Source organism: Labrus bergylta, chromosome 16 (genome assembly GCF_963930695.1).
Source record: "Labrus bergylta chromosome 16, fLabBer1.1, whole genome shotgun sequence".
NCBI classification, from domain to species: domain Eukaryota; kingdom Metazoa; phylum Chordata; class Actinopteri; order Labriformes; family Labridae; genus Labrus; species Labrus bergylta.
In genome coordinates, this window is record NC_089210.1 from 5,542,007 (window position 1) to 5,561,691 (window position 19,685).

Genomic DNA, 19,685 nt, shown 5'->3' on the forward strand with positions numbered 1-19,685 from the left:
CCTGGTGCATTGATAAGACTTTATTTCTTCAGTTGAATGGCTCATTGTAGTTCAAATGTGAAACTTCAAATAAATAAAATGGCAGCTGTACTGTGTTGTGATGTCATGGTTTTAGTGAGTTACTCTGATGCACCCCTCATTGCTTCCAACTTACAAACAAAAACATATTTAAAACATTAGATTTTAGCTACAAAGTCCTGAACAGAATTCAATACAATAATGACCTCCATGACCTTTAACTGTATGTGTAGAAATATCTTTTAGTAAATCCACACACACAGGTTCCTCTACTAGCTTGACTCTCAAGAAAACAACTCGTTTATCATCTTCACTATTTAATCACACTGAAGGAAAATTAAAGTATAACAAACCTTTTACACTTTCATGAAGTAGAAGCTGAAACAGTTATATATGCTGTGTGCTAACAGTATGGATTCATTAGTTACTTGTGATTAAATAATAATAATACCATTCAAAGATTCAATTTTGACACTGTTGTTGAACACACATGTTCATCTTGAGCCAGCGACCCTCCAGTTCCAAACCCAAGTCCCTACAGACTGAGCTACTGCCACCATTAATATATAATACGAAGAGGATGATGACGATGACGATTTAAAGACTGTCAAATGATGAAGAGCATTGATATATAATATATATTTTCAGACAAAAAGTTAAAAACACCCACCAAAAACAATTTCTTCTGACAACCATCCTGACAGACGGTCTGTGCTGGATTCTTACTTGGATCCAAAAAGAGAATTAAACTGACTTTTTAAGGCGGTGGCTCCAGTCAATACTTGTACTTAATAATGTCGTTAACCTGAGTGGACTGGTCATAGGCTAGTGCTACACTATAGTCTACTCCTCCTCTTTTTTTTCTGCCATGCTCTTAAACAGGGCCGAGGTCTTCTGGCCAAGCGGGTTGTAGAGGAAGGCTGTGATTTCTCCTCCACCGTTGCTGCTTTTCTGGAAGTGGATTTCCAGCAGGTCCTGCAGGGTGTCTGTTTCCATGACGGCGGGAATTCCCGTCAGCAGCAGCGTCCGAGGACACATCAACATCTTAGTCTGGAGAGAGAACCTCCCAAAGTTAGCAGGTTTACCACATATTCATTCAGTCATTTCCCTCTGATGTCGAACACATAGGAAGGAGATCGACTACGTTTATTCAATGAGCAACCTTTTTCAAACAGCTGGAAATCCTTTGTATCTGTACCCTTAAATCTAAACAATAAAAAAACTACAACACTAACATTTCCCAGAAGTGACCACAACAGAGTCGAGGTGTGCACTCTGCTCCCTGACTCACCTTTAAGTTTGTAACATTTCCGTTGAGAAACGGGGTGACCCTCACTCTGTGACTCTTCTTGTCTGAAAGTAGATTCACTTCATGGTACTCCTTGTCGACCAAACCTCTGGCAACTGATGGTACAAAGATAAGACATGATTTAGAATTTTAAATCTAGGCCCTTTCCGAATTGTCACAGTTCAGTATGCAGTACTTTTCAGGATGGAGTTTCAGTATACTGAACTCTTGTGGTCATTCAGTATGCATTTTTTGGGTCCACCTCAGTATACTGAACATTTCAGTATGGATATTAACTTCCAGGTTTCATGCAGTATGGATCGGATGCGTGCTTTCAGGAAATGAATTGTGTTTTACCCACAATGCTGTGCGAAATTAAACGTAAATCGTCACGTCGCGTCCGCCTCCAAATCAAAACAAACGAGCGTGGATTAATTGAATCAATTTTTAATCTAGAGTTAAAGTCCCGACTGAAATCACTACTTTAAATTAACAACAGAAAATAAAACAAATATCTGCATTATTATAAAACCTTTCCCCCTCTATTTAAATAATGATTTAACTATTTAAATGTGTCTTTATTGATTTATTTTATTTTATATTCTGTATATTACTGTCTTTCATTTGTACTTTTCTTTATGTAGGCTACTGTATGTTATTTAGTTATTTAATCTGCCTTTTACTTGATTTGCATTGTGATATTGTTTTGTTTACCTGACTGTATATGAGCATTACTCTTCTTGAATAAAGTTGAACAAACAAACAAAAAAAAAAACGGGTGGATGCGTCCGGTTCGGGAAACGTAAATGACGTCACTTCCTTACTGAATGAATCAGAAGAAGTAGGAACAAATATCTGCCTACTGTGTGTGCATACTGAATAGTAGGTACTAAACAGTATACAGTACAGATAGTAGGTACTGACTACTGACAGACTGAGTAAGTATTTGGCAATTCGGATACAGCCCTAGTCTGACGTCGGTTTCAAGACGGCCGCTGCTGAGTTTCTCTGAGCTTGTGGCTGGTTACCAATCCAACAAAAATCTGAGGAATCCTTCCCAGTCCTTTTGTCCCCACAGCCATCAGGCTTTTTCACACACAGGGCCAGTGGTAGCAGCTCATGATTGGAGCTGTGGGTGGAACGTCACTGTCTGCCTTTTTCTTGTTTCATTAGAAGCATTTAGAAAGACTTTTAAGTATTTTAATCATCCGTTAATATCTCCGCAGTTTGAAATTAATATTGATGTTTTGTTTTCTCTGTTTGTTCTATTTTGTTTTTCTAACTTGTGAGCTATGGGACACTCCTGAATTTCCCCCAGGGGATGCATAAAGTATTTTATCTATCTATCTAGACTTGAAATGTTTTTATCTTAAACTGGATTAAGAAGGGTTAAACCAACTGTCATCAGTGAAATTGTGGATTTTTTTAAATGATCTTGTGCTCCTAGGAGGTTACCTAATGTTTTAAAGGCGACCTCCTTCCACTTATGCCCGACGACGTTCAATTATAGATCGAAAGTGGATCAAAAAAAAAAAAAGGTTTGCTCACATTTTTCGGACAGAAAGGTGAGGACCACAGTCCCAGAGTCGGGCAGAAATTCGCGGTCCTCCACCTCTCCGCCTCCGTTCTTGGTCTTGGAGAAGTGGATCTCCAGCTTGTTCAGCAGAAATTCAGTGTCCATCTTGGGCAGGTTGGAGATTAATATGCGTCTAGGACACGGCTTGGACTCGATCTGCAGGACCGACAGGCACCCGTCAGTCACAGAAAAATACACACCGACGCTGATCAGAAAAAGAAAAAGTCATACCTCCACCAGACTGGGCATCATGAGCCGAACGGGCCGGGCCTCCACCGTGATTCTGCACTCTTCACCCAGTTGGACCTGATGAGTACTCGAGCTCAGGATCTTCTTGGCGACTAAAGGAATGAAGAGTCAATCAGTACTTTAGAAAGATCCGCCCCTTCATCATGATCAAACATGTTTATTTTATATCAAACTCTTTAGGGTTCATCTTCTGGGAAACACAAATGCTTTACACCAAAACTCACCAACTTCTTCGTCGAACGTAATCAGAGCCGTCCCGCCGTCCATCGGGTAAACTATGCTCGACTCCATCTCAAACTGGGACTCGTCCACCTTCCCCGTCGCTCCTTTGAAGACGACTCTCCTCTCTGGTACAGCGGTGAACACCTGAGAGTGGAAGCTGCAGGTTTAGTAAACACGTCAGACATAGAGAGCAGGTGGACCTGTGTGCTCAGTGACCACTAACGTACCTCAGTCTCCTCTTTCAGAAGGTCGTGTTCGGCCTTCTCTTCCTTCAGGGCTGCATCCATTTTCTCCAGCTGCTCTATCAGCTTGACCTCCTCCTCCCTTAGTGACGCTAGCTTAGCCTGTAAGACAGAAACACGAGCTAATCAGACATATTTCTGTTTTTTAACCAGGCTGTAAACAAGTTAATTCCTTTTTTTAAAACAGGGTGTGTGTGTGACTTCCTGTTCGTCTGCAGCCAGCCTCAAGTGGACACTGGAGGAACTGCAGGATTTTGCACTTCTGCATCGGCTTCATTATTTAACACCAGAGGTTGCTGCTTGGTTTGCACCCCCCCCCCCCTTCCAATGAATGTTTGTGAGCTTGATAGTATTTTAATAAAGTTAACCTTTGCCCTTTTTGTCACTGCATCAGTGTGTCATAAAATAGAAAAGAAATATAAACGACCATGAAAAACAAGAAGTACAAGTAATAATCCACAAGTGGAAAAAGAAGACTCGGACGTTTGAGGATACCTTCTCGTTAGCGATCTGATCTTCATAGTCGTCCTTGTCTCTCTTCAGACTCTCTGTCAGTTTTATTGTGCGGTCCCTGAACTGTTGAGTGCGCCCCCGCATGTCGTCTTTGCTGTCGGCGATGTGCTTCTGTTCGTTCAGCAGCTCCTCGTGTTGTTTCTGTGCAGCAGCAAAACAGACAAGACGAGTCAGAGCGAAAGACAGATGATCCCAGTCAGCAAAATCATGTTTTATCTTCTTTTGATCCTCCTTTTAAAATCTGCCTTTCACTCATTTCAAACTTTGTTATTTAGTAAATCTGATGTTTTTAACTTTTATATTGTCTTCTACCTTTTTTTTGTTGTTTGTGAAAAGTTCCATATAAAGAAACTTCACTTACATTATACTTTTGTATTTGATTGCATATAAACATTTTACTCTTGCTACTACCTGTTTTTTTTTCTTCTTCAGTGATACATTAAGAAAACTCAAAAACCCAGAGTCCCTCTACACCTCTGTCTGATGACTCAGGAGTTTGACTCCACCTTGAACTTGGCGATCATGGCCTTGATTCCCTCCAGACTGTCCTCGGATGGCTGTGTGTCCACCACCACCAGGGAGAAATCCTGAAAATGAGACTCAGCAATGTTCAACCCCTCTCATCTGATTTACTATTTTAAAGGAAAAGGTCAGAGAGACATTTCTCTGAGGATCAGTCAAATGATCTGTGTGTAAAATAAATGTTTTCCAAAGCTCAAAAAGACATCCTCAGATGTTTTGCCCACAGATATAAAGTTTACTGTCACTCAGAAGGGAAGGAAAAAGAAAGTATTTACATTGAAGAACCAAAAAGTTAGTTGGTAATTACATCATTTGAAAAAAAACATCGATTAATCGATATAACTCATTTAAAAGTCGTCTTAAAGTGAAGGTACTTTGAGTCTAGTAGGATTATGACGTCAGCAGCAGCAGCACAAGGAAGAAAAACAACATGATAAAAATATCTCACCTCTTCTGAAGACATTCTGACGTCCAACTAATCTGAAAGTATTTCAGATTTCACAAGTGTTTTAAATGTTTTCCTGTTTTAGGATGAAGAAAAATCACTGTGTTTGTATTTAAAGGAAAGGCCCTGATGTCAGGTCGCCTACTAATAGACACACTTACTGACTCTAAACACTTGAATAGGTAAGAACAAGTTTAAAATAAAACGTAGCCTACATTTAAGTGACTGTATGAACACTGTAAACATTCATAAACTCTTTATCTTTAGTGTTAACTTTAACTAAATAAAACATCTTTAGTTTTTATTAAAAAGCTGTTCGGTAAAAACTTACCTCCTAACGACGACTTCAGCTGAAGCCACATTTATTCTTTCAGTTTCTCTTTCCCAGAAGAACCCTGAACGTAACGGAGGTGTTTCCTCCACTAGATGGCGCTGCGGCAAATTAATGTGATGATGCCTTCAGGTGCTGTAGAAAACTAACGTGTTGTATCCGATTATTTGTTTTTGTTTTTTTAATGATGAATGATTGATATTAGTTATGATGATGATTATAACTCAACACATTTCAGATGACGCTCAGGTGGCCTAGCGGTGTAGTCCTCCAAGTGGGCGGCCCCCGGTTCGAGCTCAAGTTGTGGCTCCTTTCCTGCATGTCATTTCCTACTTCCTATCTCTCCAATTAACTACTCCAAAATAAGTCTAAAATATTGATATATATATATAAACTGTGTGTATTTTAGATGGTTTTCTTTTACTTGAGTTGAACATTTCTGAATGTCAAAGAACTTTTTTTCACAGAAAAATCCATGTGATGTTTTCTTTTTTTTTTGCTAATACAATCTTAGCAACAAACTAAATCCGACCCCTTTTTCAGTATTGTAGTTTTCTGATTGACATTCAGAGCAGAATATGATAAAGTGAGTGTTCAATCTGCTCAGGGTTAGTAGTAGAAGTGAAAGTCTGCCTGAGGTTAAAGGTGTATCAGAGTGCGAGATGGAGATGGATCGATTCCGCTGATGTAAAAAGTAAGAAAATGCAGAAATCTAACAAATGTGAGTTACTGATTTATGACACATCCTGTTTACAAAGCGTGAGACCGTTCAGGAGATCATGTTCCAGGACATCTCCAGGGACAATTTATCTGATAGAACTTGAACGCATCATGCCCACACACCGATATGCTCCTTTCTGTGGAGGTCTACTTCCGAAGAGGAGCAGTGTGTGAACTCTTACATGTTTACAAATAGATTGTAGGATGATGCAGATACAGCTGCAGATGGATGGCACTTCATTTTATCAATACAAGTATGATGATTTTTTTGTTCGGGTATTTAGTATTTATCCTTTCATTTTTTCTGAGAAACAAACTATTGATTGTAAAACAAATAATAATTTTTAAAAAAGCCAACAAAAGTATCTTACATCTGCCTTACTCAGATTAATACTATAACAATGGTGAGTGGCCTTTATAACTAACTCTAAATCATGGACATTAATCAAAGTAGTAAATATTAAAGAAATCAAATGTAACATTCAAGCAGCCTGTCCTTCCTGTTCTTGATAAGTCTATACACTACAGTCACCATTTAATGTAACCCTGATGATAATTTAACCCTTTCAGATTACGTGTTATCAGTTTTGGGAAATTGATATCAAATTAGAATGTTTAAATCACAAGATTTTCAATAACTGGACTATTGGTTAGCTGGTTTCAAGGACACGAGAACTCTGTTGATTAATTCAAATTACATTTTTTCTAGGTAACAATCAAATAAGGAAATAGACCGAAATTCCACTTGAAGTTTTGGTTAATGTGTACGTGTAATAACTTGTCAAATGTGTTTGAGACACTGATGGCTGTCACAATATTTCACACATTTTCCTCAAACACAACTCGTCGTAGAAAGTGTCAATGAAGAGTCAGCAGTCGATACCTTTTTTTAACATTTATTTGTGAAAGCGAGTGAAGTTAGAATCTGAGCTTCTGGAAGAACCACTTGTTCTTGCCCGTCTTGTACCTGGAACAAACAAAAGAGATCATTTTAAGAACACATTTACAGAACAGAGGTGTAGATGTTGATTAAAGACCAAGGTTAACAACTCAAACTGCTGCCCCCCCCCCCCCCCCTTACATCCACCTGATTCTATGGAAGGCTTTAGGTCAAATTAGTATTAGACTGAAAATCCTATTAAAACAGCCTTGAAAGTAGAACGATGCATTCAAGAACTACAAGATTCTATGATTACGTTTTGTTTTACATAAAGGATGTAAACACTTTACAGTAAAGATAATGATTAACATCAACCTGTTCTGCCTTTTAAGTGATGGGGGGGACACACACACACACACAGCTGTGTTTGGACTCTGTAACTCACCTCTCCTCAAACTTGACCTTGGCCTCCCGTCTGGCTTTGCGCTTGAGGGCGGGGTCTCTGAAGACGTCCTTGTTGACAACAGTTTTGTCCAGAGGAATATCAACAGAGTATCTGAAGAGGAGAGAAAACAATGAAGAGCTGTTTCAAACCACCACGTATAGAAGAGGTTTAATAGCCTGTTCTACATCCATACAGATAAAAACATGTAACGCAGAGACTTGATGGTGAACTGATCAGTTTTACATTTGAAGTTATCTTAAAACTTATGGAGACACTTATTTAATTGAAGAAATGTGGGTATTTAAAGTTACTCTATTCATTTTAACTCTTTACCATCTTATTTTCTCTGTAATAACTTCCATTACTGCTCAGTGGACACTACTATCAAACCTTGTTTCCTTTCCTGCTCCTCTCAAAGTATCTCATGACTGTTTTAAGCTGCCAGTGTGGCACAAAGCTTCTCCTCTAGAGCCGATTCTTTACAGATTTAACAAAAACATACTCTTAATTTCCCCTCACTCACAAAATGATAACTACTGAGCTTCTTTCACATGTTCCACTCTGCTCTACAAAGCCACACAGATCAATGTGTCTCTCAAAAGGATCATCATAATCACAGCTCATATTTTCAATCTGATTTCTGAAATTAATCACATCAGACATTAAGACAGAGCTGGTTCCTGCTTCTTGAGAACAACAAAGAAGCTTTTTTTAAATAAAGCAGGCAGGTTCCAGAGATTAAAAATAATCTGAGACTTCATATACCTCTAAAGAGTAAGAATAAAATCTGAATGAGATGATTGTTCCACAGCTCCAGGCTTAACATCTTAACGTTAACTGACACTGCATGTGTTTTCTGTCAATACCAAATGATAATATATTAATTACAGCTGCTTTGTTTTTGATTACATGCAAGTGATTCCTCCATTTGATCAACAGATATACAAAGAACAGACTTGAAATAATAAAAAGACATTAGACGATCTAACGTTTGAACCATTTCAACTTGATAACAGTTTTTAAGAGTGTGAGGCGACTCTGGCATCCTGGGTTTTATTTATTATTATTATTATTATTATTAAATACTTCATCCTGAACAAAGAAACTAAATAACCCCACCACCTTCATTACATCACATAGATGATTAAAAGCTTTGTGTGAAAACATTCTTCATTGCAGTCCAGAAACAAAAAATATAATTTAAAGAACTTAAAAGTCCAGTCATGAACATTTGCAGTAATCTCTATAAATATAAGTTTCTGCTCACTCACAGAAGTGCATTTAACGCATACTTAAAAATATGCTCTAAACCTAAATGCACCTTTGATGTTATCGTTGACTTCTCCCAACTTGAGCAGATATTCAAAGCGCCACAAATACAAAAAAAAACTCTACTTCTGCTCCATCACCTACGATCACGCTCCTGTTGGAGGAGGAGGAGGAACACACTGACAATAGAAGAAACTCTCAGAACTAACTTCAAGATTGATGATTTTTACCATTTTGTTTTATATCTTTTGCACAATTTAGAATTTATTACTGTAAATATTATTATCTTGTTTTATCCATTTTACCTTATTTTGGTTGTATTGCAGCGCGGGACAGAGACAAACGCAATTTCGATTCCACTGCATGTCGTCTGGCATATTTTGAAATCGACAATAAAGTTGACTTTTATGACACTCACCTGGTGGGCATGAGGTGGTTGTAGTTGAACACCTTGACGAAGGCCTTGATCTTGGACCTCTTGGCAATCTTCTTCTTGCCCATGGTTGTGGTTACTTTACGGGGATAACGGTCAATACCCGCGACCAGAGCGTGGCTGTAAGGACGGTCGGTTGTGCCATCGTCAATGTTCTGCAAAAAGAGACGTGGAGAAGGGGATCGTTAACATCAGGCAGGTGATGACCAAACACAAGAACCAACGAACAGCTGTTCAATAATTACTCCTGCAGTCTGAGAATGAAAACATTAGAACAACATGTTGTGACTATTCTGCCCTACAAAAGGCAGTAACTTTTTTTTGGTCATTTTTGGAACAATACAGATGTGCTTTATCATGTGGACAAATATCTTGAGTCAGCTGTGTTGTTGTTTCTTTTGAAAATAGTAGGTTGTGTTTGCCTTAACTTCCAAAAGCCCTCAAGAAACCAAAGCAGAGTCCAGTCCCGTCACTCATCAGGGTCTTTGTACTGCAGCATTCTGTAATGCTCAAACTGAGTTAAAGTCTTCTGCCTTTGTTTTACTGCGGATCAAAGTGAAGTTACTGTTTCACTGCAGTGGAGTTAAGGTGTTATGTCTTTGTTTTAACATCTGTCATCAAACACTTCTGACACACACACACACGGCAGCTTGACTAAAGTGCAGCAAAGAAATAAGTGTTGGTTGTGTTATTTTAACAAGTGAAATACAGTAACAAATGGAAGTGAATGCCTTTTGCCTCGGCATGACACCGTTATTATTGTACAGGCAACGCAAAAGGCAGAGTACCTTAACTTCCAAGTAAGGGTCAAAGGTCATGATTGAGATTTTTAAAAACATTAATAACCTCAGTAAAAAAAAGACAAAGAATTGCCACATTTCCGATATTCTCCCTGCAACTCATTTGGCTGGACAACAAAAAGACTTTAAAGTCTATTTTTCTGAGTTCTACACTGTGGAGAGTTTTATAGATCAGTACTGTTGATGACTTTAACAGGGATCTATGTTCTGTTAGAACCCCAAGAACAAGCAAACTGGTGCACTTTTGAAGAACAAGTCAGTGTAAACATGTTTGTTTTTGTGCAGACTTTACCATATTGATTATTAAACAGCATGTTTGTGCACACAGAGCCATGTTTTTACCTTGACGATGACAGCTTTGCGCCCGGCGTAGCGTCCAGCAAGGACCATCACCACCTTCCCAGGCTTCATGAACTTGCCCATTTCTGTCAGAAAAACAAACATTTAGTTTTTTTTATGTTAATAAGCAAGCTCAGTACTTTAAAAAGCTTCAAAAAGCAGCAAAAATGCATCGAAACACGGAGAAAATCGACCCTTTAAACAAGGCGGAAATGTGTCCTAAAGTTATCAGGACGTGGGTACAGCCTGGCTATGTTAGCACTGCTTCCAGTTAGCTTTGGCTAATTTCAGGGTTTTAAACATTTACTTCACCCTCTGAAGAGCTCAGGACATTAGTACAGTTTGTTACGCTTCGATAACATCAAACTGCTCTATTCGTAAGGGCAACGACATCGTAGCATCTTCCAGAAACGGAGACTGTGTGTCTGAATCAAGGGAGCTGCCATGTTGGAATAAACGCTACGGAGAAGAAACGCCGATTAATTTGTTCATTTTCTGCGTCCGTCACATCAAAATACACGAAAATGACCGACGCAGATTAACTAAGGGGATTGTTGTCGTAGATTTGAAGTGATAAAAAACGTTAAATTCCCCAGATTTGATGCGATGGTTAAAGATTGATTCGAGGGAAATATCACTCACTGATGCTGTTCTGTGGCCACCGCTAACAGGAAAGGAAGTAGAATTGGTTTCGGTGAACTTTGGCACAGCCGAGCGACTACGTCACGTCCGGGTATAGTTTCCTTACCGTCCCCACTGTTTTGTTTTTTGTTTCTTTCCCCCCCCCCCCATACAATTTAATTACGAATATAATCAAAAAATCGTGTTCTTGCTTTAATAAATAAAAATAATTATTTTTTTAATTATTTTTTTAATTATTATTTTGTCAAAAAAATAAATACGTAAATCAGTTTTTGAACTCAGAAAATAACAAAATATATTTTTGTAATTTATGGTAAGTGTAAAACTTTAAGTACAGACATGTAAATATAAAGATGCTCTCTTTTTTCTTTTCTTCAAATAATCGTATTTTGTTGTAATATTACCATAAAACCGTTTTTTAAGTCTGAGGAAAACAACATTTTGCTCCCATGTATGCTGACAGCTTGAATACATACTAAAATTATTCTATTTTTGGTGAAGAGATTAAGTTTAAGTTCCTCTGTATTCATCTTTAATTTGTGTGTCTTGCTTCTTTTTTAATCTGCAAATTTAACACTAAATGCACCAGGCTAGAAAAGGGGACTAGTCCTTAAATTTATGCTAATAAACTTAATCTTAAATGATTCATATATTATTTGGGTATTACTCTATCTCCCCCAGTACCATCTAATTTTATTACATTAAAAATATACTGTTTGATATTACGGTAATATTGGTAACTGTCCAAAGAGAAAAGCAGACGTTTTGTACTGAAATGTAATGTGTAGAGGAAACTTCGATGGTGGGGAAAAGAAAATGCCAAAAATAGAACAACTCAAGTTAGGAGTAGTAAAGCTGTACTTACATACTGCCCCTGATTAAATTAGGGAAATAAACAAAAGATCACATTTGAAATGCTACCAAAGCATTAAAATATTATTTTTGTAAATTTTTAATAGCAAAAAAATAAATTTGGGACGTGTATTGCAAATTTTTGCATTGCAGATATCCCACATTTGTATATTTTGGTTGTTATCTAACATTTCTAGGCTTCTTAAACCATAATGATGATTTGTAAAGTTTGAAAATGACAAAGTCAAACTTGTTGGAAGTGTGGAGGATGCTGGAGGAATACATTGTTTATTAAACCTTTCATCTAATAATTGAAGAAGCTTCACATTTTTATATTCATACTTCAACGTTTTTCACTATTTAAAAAAAGCAGCAACTATACTAAATGTATAATCTGTAAAGTTTTTCTTCTTGATTTATCTCAGACTCAAGGAGACACTCAGAAGCAGCACAGCAGCTCATTTACTGTTTAATGTTTACAGCAGTAGGTTTGCATTAAACATAATAAAAACAATAAAATATATATATATATATATAACATAAATATCTCTATTGAAATTATTCAGTGTGTCTATTATTCCCAGCAGCTACTTAACATATCGTCTGACTACATCAGCTAAAACATGCTACCCAATAAATAAACATCACTTTACATAAATCACAACTTATAAGCAAAACAAAACACAACTAAAGTGGGAAAAAGGGAGCGTTACATGAACTACACATAACCCAATCAGAATGTGACATTTCTCTTCACACTGTAACATAACATAATTCATGTTTTACATTTGGAAAGGGGTTTCAAGGTGCACGTCCTGCAATCTGTTTTCCTTCTGTCAGAGGTTTGGTACGAACACGATGGCCCACAAACACACCACAGGTACGACCCAGCCTCCGTTTAATAGCATCTATGGTTTGTACATTCAAGAGGGTTCGTGCAACTCAGCTGTATCAGGAAGATAAGAACTATTCCTCTGAGGGGGAAAACAAAAAAGATTCAATCTGACGTGTAAGCTCTTACAATATGAAATCAAGTCTTTATAATAACGATGGATAACATCAGCACTTTCATAGAAGTTCTCTACTGGACCTGGAATAGGAGATAAGCAGCAGTTCATACAGGGTCGAAGATGCATTTAACACACCTGAAACACAACGTGCAAAATAACTGCTTCAGAGGTTAACAATGGAGTGGAGAGCATGTAGCAGCTGCATAATGTCAAACAACACTTCATGAACTTCATGTCTGCCTCTTGCTTTCGGGCTGAGCGATATGGCAGAATAATGATAATGAAACATTTATTATGATTAGAATTTGATAAAGCTGCTGATTAGAGGAGGATCCTGATACTGACTGTAGCCTAAAGAAAGCTGAGAGATCGGTTTAACTTATTTATTGTTTATTTCCATGTGCTAATGCTGTTGTATTTTTAAGGCAGAACTATTTTTTGTACAAAAAAAAATAAAAACCCAGTAAAAATACTGAATAGCAGCTTCATGTTAAAACATTAGTTTCTCCGACCCCACGCAGTGAACAGGATGTCTGCAAGCTGAGTTTACCACGAATGATGATCAGGGTTCCTTCATTGTTTACTACGTGGCAGCGATTCTGCAGGTGGACGTCGCCTCTTCTCCAAAACAAAAGCATGTAGTGAAATAAAACTCACTACATGATAACCAGCAGCATCTTATTTCACTCTAATATGTCTAACAAGTTAAATCCTTCAAAGGGGATGCCACATGCACAGCACTGCCAGTGCTTATATCGTGGTGCAGGGGATGGCAGGAAACGTCATCTTGACAGCAAATGAGAAGATTAACCGCACACAAGAAGGCCGGATCAACCTCCTCCCTCTTTCAACTATTCTTCAAAAAAAACAACCCGCCTCGCCCGCATGGCTACAAAACTAATGAAGCCATGTGGGCGAGGAGTGTCGTCTGTTTGAGAATGTACCGGTACTTGAATAAGGCCTTTTTTGTGTGAGGTGAATCTTCTCATTTGTTCATTCAGTTAAAACAAAAGAGTATAAAAGGAACACGATCTAAAAAGTGATGGGACAGAAACAGTAAGACAGGAGTGGGCCAGAAATGTTTAACTGTTCGGTGTTCTAGCTAAACCTGTTCGTCGATAGTGCTGTTGTATCTCTCCATATCAAGTATTTGACCTTACTCATATGAATATAACACGACCATCTCTTATCCCGCTCCCTGTATCGCCCAGCCCTGCAGAGCATCTTGAAAACTAACACCTCTTATTTCAATGTGACCTGAGTGTTGCTTTTATGCTCTCAAATCCACCAATCTGCTACACGTGATTTACCACCTGGACAACCACACCCATGACAGCAGCAGTCTCCTTCTTTACTGTGTGGCACCCACAGTATGGAGACAACTCTCTGCTTAGTACTTTTTTTTCTAATCGGCTCGCCTAAGTGGCCAGAACGTTACAGTACTGATTACTGTACAGACTCTCTGCTGCAGAGAGCTCGGTCGTGTACACAGGTGGGAGGATACTTTGTGAGGAACACAGGTCACAAAGGTCAGGAAGGCTTGGCTAAAGATGAGGTCATCTCAAGCTCTGGTCTAAGGCATGTTTACAGTACAAGTCAACAGTTTGGCATCATAAACAAACAGAATATAATCACCCATGCATGTACTGTAGACGTCACACTTTAACATCAGATGGGCGGCTACTTAGAGAACCTTAAAAAGGTTCACAAAGTCATGCTGTTGGTGTTTAGCTCTTTTGTTTTTTCGGCTCAGAAAGCATCCTTTATGTTCTTGAGCTGCCGGACAGCCAGGTCTACTGGGAGGTTGAATTTCAGGTGGCTGATGCGGCCCAGGATCCTCAGCGCTCCATCAAAGCCGGTCTGGGCCATGTAGCTCCAGGCCTGGTAGTGTGGGTGGATCAGGGTCCCAGACTTACACAGCAGGTTGAGCCACGACACCAGCCGCTGCTCGTTCAGAGCCATGCACACCAGCGCTTTAAACTCCGTGTCCGGTCCTCGTTTGTAGCGTCCGTGCTCGTTCAGCACCGTGTGGATGGCCCACAGCAGTGACTGTTTAGGGGTTACGGTGACCGGGCCGCCCCCTACAGGCAGGCTGAAGGACTGAGAGAGCTGGCGTGCTGGTGATTCCACGAAGGCCTTCCCGTTTTTCGAGTGGTAGAATTTAACAAAGAGTTCCCACGGGTGCATGTTCTGTGTGGCGGGTCTGTAAGGCAGCAGGCAGGAGATGGGGGCCAGCACCAGGCTCATGGTCTGGGAGGGCGAGAAGAGGCCGTGTGCCAGCAAGTCTTTGAGGGCGATCGAGAGCTCCTTCCTCACAGCAGTGACGAGCTCGTCTCGGGGTCCCAGCGCCATGTTGCTGGTGTAGTTGACGACGTGATCGAGGGCCGTCTGCCTGCAGGAGCCCATCACTCTCACCTTATCCACAGCCGCCTCCAGTCTCTGCAGCAGGGGCCCGTAGTCCTGCCCTGAAGACCCCTGAGGCCACATGCTCTGAGGAACTTGACCTGGTCCACAGCCGAACTGGCTCGCAGCGAAGATCTGCAGCACGGCGAGGGCCTTCTGGATCAGCTGCAGGCCGGTCTCTCGGATCTTCTGGGCCTGCTCGGGATCCACTGAAGGGGGACAAGAAGAGGCAGAGGAATTTAGTTATTTTGGACGGCAACAAGGGATGTAAAGAACACACCTCCTCCTCGTCCCACAGGGGAAAAGTTCACGCTGTGTGAACTAGTAACCCACAGGGGGCATGCCGTGTGAAAATGTCAAAGCGTTTATCAGGAGTTAATGTGTGCAACAGGTTTAGGAGACCCCGAGAAATGGCTAAAAAAAATGCCTTGAATTATTGTTGTTTTTGAGCATAGATCTAAGTGGAGCTGACCTTTCTTCTTCCCTCCTGGACTTCTGCTGTTGGCTCCAGCTGCTTGTGTCTGCTCACTGTGTCCACCCTCTGATAAGAGAGGGTTCCCCACCTCGTCTATTCCAACAAAAAAACAAAGTAATCCGTTAAACACATAGGGGGAAAAAAAACTAGAAAACTGTATGTGATCAGAGTCTGAGGTCGTGTACCCTGGATGAAGTTGATGAACATCTCCAGGTCTCGGATCTGGGTTTTGAGCTGATCCACCAGCTGCTCTTTGACCCGGGCTGGGTTCACGATCTGAGCGATGGCAGAGTCTACTCTCTGTCTCAGCTCCTCGGGCGACAGGTTCCCGATGTCCTCGTTCAGGTTCACGTCGAGCTTTTTGATCAGCTCGTCAATAATGACCTGAAAATACATACAGAAAACAGATTATAGGAAAGAAGCACAAATTTGTTATGGGCAAAATTACACTTCATCCCGGGGTAAAGAGAGTATCTGCTTTGGTACATTTCTGTTGTTAAAGTGTTAACAGGAAGCTCAACCTTCTGAAGCTTAGTCAATGGTAAAGTCTACTAACTTGTGCTTTTTAACAACATGGTAGCAAACAGTGATTTCTATCCAGACTTTCGGATGGAGGTGTGAGTGATCAGATGTGCCCTAAAGCTCTGTCAGTAATGATCTTGATAAACATTTTCTGTTTAACTGTGTTATTTGTGTCTTTTATTTTCTAATAATGTCTTTTTGTATTTGTATGTTTGGCTGCTCGTTGATTGTGCTGCTGCCTGTTTCGACCAGGACACTCTTGAAAAAGAGATATTCAACCTCAACAAGTTTCTTCTTCTGGTTAAATACAATATAGATAAATAAAAATGCTTATGTTAGCCACAGCCTCAGATCACCACTGTGACAGAGTTCATCCTTACAGAAGAGGTAGCTGTGGTGTCAGGTGGCAGGTGAAAAAAAACAAGATTAGAGAAGATTTTAAAAAGTGGATTTGTAAAAAAAAAAAAAGTAAAAATCCCGGAGTCACAGCAACATCTGACAACAAAACACAACGCAGAAATCCACCGGTTACATTAGGTGGCATATATTTGACCAGGCTTCCAAACTAATTGACGACACTCTCACAGTAAAACCTGAAGCGTTGGACTCGTTTTACCTGATCTGACACAGGTAAACACCACATTATGTGCTCAACATAACGGACAGGTAAGAGGGGATCATCTGGATGCAACAAAAGCTTGCGTCAATTAGGACGCTGTACTGTGACGTCTTCTAATATATATATTAAAAAAAAGTTAAAACATGAGATTTCAAGGTTTTTGAAGAGCTAAACGTGTGACATGAAAGAGCTCAATTTGAGTCCATTGTTCTCCACAGTCCCACCTTCTGCCTCTCCATGACAACAGACTGCGGCAGCGAGTCGTAGCTGCCCTCCTGATAGGCGAAGCGCTCCAGATCATCCAGCTGTGTCTTCAGCTGGAAAATGAGATCTTTTTGTTTTTCCCTCTGAGCCTCCAGGCGCTCCCGCTTCTCCCTCTCGCTCTTGATGGGAGGAAACACACACACGATGATTGTAATGTATGCAGACAGAGGCCTGAGTGCACACGCGGGAGTACAGGCAACAATGTGTGACACATTTAACTGAATATGCGAGTGTTGTGTTGTTATTTCACCACTGAGGGACAGACTGAATTAACACATTCACACAAAAACATTTGAAAGAGAGATCAGGTTTTATACTCACCAGATCGCCCTGCAAGTGAAGCGTGTAACAATAGAGGAATGACATGAAAAGACCTTTTAGGGAGGGGAATGAAATCAGCATAATGATTGCAAACATTTATTATGCAAGGTTCGGCGTCAGTTAAGAAGAAATGTGAAGAGGCCGGGGTAAACAACGGCAGGCTGCTTAAACAAGGCTGTGTACACAGCAGTGTTCATTAGACAGTCAGTGACCCGCTGGAGGCCTTCTCATTGAGGGAGCGACGCTGTGAGTCAACACTTGTTGCAGAAAGCAACATTGTCGTCGGAGATAAGAGATCTCAGGGAACAAAAACCGAGGTGGGCGCAGCAGCAGCAGCAGCAGCCCCGAGTGTGACGCAAGAAGCTCACTCTAATCAGCTTTGATGAGAAGCCAGTGAGGTGAATCACTCCTGTCAATATGAGCGGCTTTAACACCTCACAGACGCACTGAGCATTTTGGTGTCTCTGTTTACATCTGAGGCTCCAACTGAGGATGTGTGCGTGTGTGAGGGTTAACTGTATCTGCAAGACTTTCTGCAACTAAACACACGTTTGATTTTAGATTATTCTGACATTCCTTTTGCTCAAATCATTGATTATTACTGGTTTTTAAATGTCAGAAAATAGGGAAAAATACATTCTGAATCCCTGACTGGTATTGAAAATGTCCTGTTCAGTGTAACATCAAGAAATATGAAGCTAACTATAAGAGACTGGAATTAAGCAGGGTGTAAGGAGACTGACAGGAGGGCCAAAAAACACAAAGAAGAAGAAAAATGTCCCCAACATGAACACAACTTTAACTGTTAATATTCTGTCTGACAAGCAGCAGTTAATTTTCTTCTCTCACCAAAATACTACATATAAGCCTACAGAATGGACTTATTTTTGGGGCGCTGGTGGGGCAGTGGTTGGTGCGTGCGCCCCACGCATTGAAGCCGTAGTCTTCCGAGCGGGCGGCCCGGGTTCGAGCCCAGCCTGTGGCTCCTTTCCCGCATGTCACTCCCCACTCTCTCTCTCTCTCTCTCCCTGATTTCCAACTCTCTCCACTGCTCAATTAAAGGCACAAAAAGCCCCAAAAATAATCTTAAAATCTGAATCTTAAAATAATAATAATAATAATAATGGACTTATTTCTTTAGCTCTAATGCAGAAAAAGTTTATATTGATGGGCACATAAATCCCATATATCCCGTGTGTTTTTTTAATAACAATAACTCTTTCCATTGTAGTTACTGTGTAATTTTCCATTATTGTATTTTTATTTATTTAACTGATGTAAACATGTTTGATTTGATTTTTGACTTCTATTTTTATTTTTTAATAATTATATTCCTGTCCCCTGTTTTCTTGAGCTGCTGTAATGCACAAATTTCTCAATACAGTTTATCTTTTATCTTTATAAATATCTAAATTGCGATGTAACGTTGACTTAAAAAAAACAACAACTAAATGAAGGAATGTTTTCTTCAGTATCTTTCTCGGTGGTGAGTTCAGGGTCATGCTGGTTGCATTTGTTGTTGTCTTATGATGACGGGGGGGGGGGCTCACCGAGTTCTCCAGCTGTGTGGCATCCTGAGCTCTGCAGCCCACGACGTGAGGGCAGCCCCTGAAGGCGAACTCCTCCAGCTCCACCAGCATCCTCTCCTTCTCGTCGCTCTGGGCGTGAACTATCTGCTTCAGTCGGAACTGCACCTGTGCGAAGTGAGAGGTGAGGGCGAGGAGAGAGGAGTTCAGCTGGTCCTGCTCCTCTTCGAGCTTCTCCAGCCTGGTGGCCATTTCCTCCTTGTTGGCCGACGGCGAGCCTTTCTGCGTCGGCTGGCCGGCGCTCGGGCTCTCATCCTCGGGACTGGCCACAGCGCCAACCGGTGCCCATCGCTCCCCTGCGCCGGCCAAGACAGCTTCACTGTCCGAGGCTGACAGCTCCTCCGTGGACATTTTTTTTTAAGTGACCGAGTTCACTCCAGCAATTAAACTTTTATCGTTAATTTATTCGCAGTTTGTTACCGAAGCTTTGTTTTCTCACACTGCGCACACACAACAACGGGGATCACCGCCGGAGAAACAGGTGTAACGCCATCTTGGGACGGATGACTCATACGTCAAAGCGGAGACACACGTAAAGTTTCACGCAAGGACACAAACACCGACCGGAAGAACGTTCACCTTCAGAATAAAAGCGTCTATTTTACGAGTGAATAAAATACCATCAACATGCACATTTCATTAAGCTGACGAGAAAAATAACCAGAAACATAAAGCAGCACAGTGATAACACTTAGACAC

The 19,685-nt window shown here is 40.4% G+C and overlaps 3 protein-coding genes across 6 annotated transcripts in view; all 3 read right to left on the reverse strand.

Moving 5' to 3' along the window:
* ifi35 (interferon-induced protein 35) lies at positions 1–5,487 on the reverse strand. Its single transcript, XM_020652689.3, has 10 exons — positions 5,407–5,487; positions 5,079–5,151; positions 4,615–4,695; positions 4,091–4,249; positions 3,581–3,697; positions 3,356–3,497; positions 3,114–3,223; positions 2,855–3,038; positions 1,310–1,422; positions 1–1,068 (listed from the first exon to the last, which is right to left on the reverse strand). Exons 2-10 carry the CDS (start codon positions 5,091–5,093, stop codon positions 862–864), a joined length of 1,128 nt encoding a protein of 375 aa, XP_020508345.2. The 5' UTR covers positions 5,094–5,151; positions 5,407–5,487; the 3' UTR covers positions 1–861.
* Positions 1–11,010, reverse strand: part of rpl27 (ribosomal protein L27) — a 76,061-nt gene extending 65,051 nt beyond the window's left edge. For 2 of the 3 annotated variants that reach the window (XM_065964497.1, XM_065964498.1), the window contains exons 1-5: positions 10,935–11,010; positions 10,296–10,378; positions 9,139–9,308; positions 7,452–7,562; positions 7,011–7,093 (exon numbers count right to left, since the gene is read on the reverse strand). In XM_065964497.1, the coding sequence (XP_065820569.1) occupies positions 7,045–7,093; positions 7,452–7,562; positions 9,139–9,308; positions 10,296–10,376 (411 nt within the window). In that variant the 5' untranslated portion in view covers positions 10,377–10,378; positions 10,935–11,010 and the 3' untranslated portion in view covers positions 7,011–7,044. Of the gene's footprint in view, positions 1–7,005; positions 7,094–7,451; positions 7,563–9,138; positions 9,309–10,295; positions 10,379–10,934 lie in introns of those variants that run through there. The other variant, XM_020652691.3, reaches the window with a different exon arrangement.
* Positions 11,011–12,239: 1,229 nt separating this feature from the next.
* rundc1 (RUN domain containing 1) lies at positions 12,240–19,597 on the reverse strand. Of its 2 annotated transcripts, none has more exons than XM_020652714.3 (5): positions 18,951–19,597; positions 17,040–17,198; positions 15,860–16,058; positions 15,672–15,767; positions 12,240–15,408 (listed from the first exon to the last, which is right to left on the reverse strand). In XM_020652714.3, the coding sequence occupies exons 1-5, from the start codon at positions 19,335–19,337 to the stop codon at positions 14,546–14,548; spliced, it is 1,704 nt and encodes a 567-aa protein (XP_020508370.2). In that variant the 5' UTR covers positions 19,338–19,597; the 3' UTR covers positions 12,240–14,545. The 2 variants fall into 2 exon arrangements, with proteins under 2 accessions (XP_020508370.2, XP_065820944.1); XM_065964872.1 differs by lacking the exon at positions 18,951–19,597 and adding an exon at positions 17,401–18,458.
* Between the last annotated feature and the right edge of the window lie 88 nt (positions 19,598–19,685).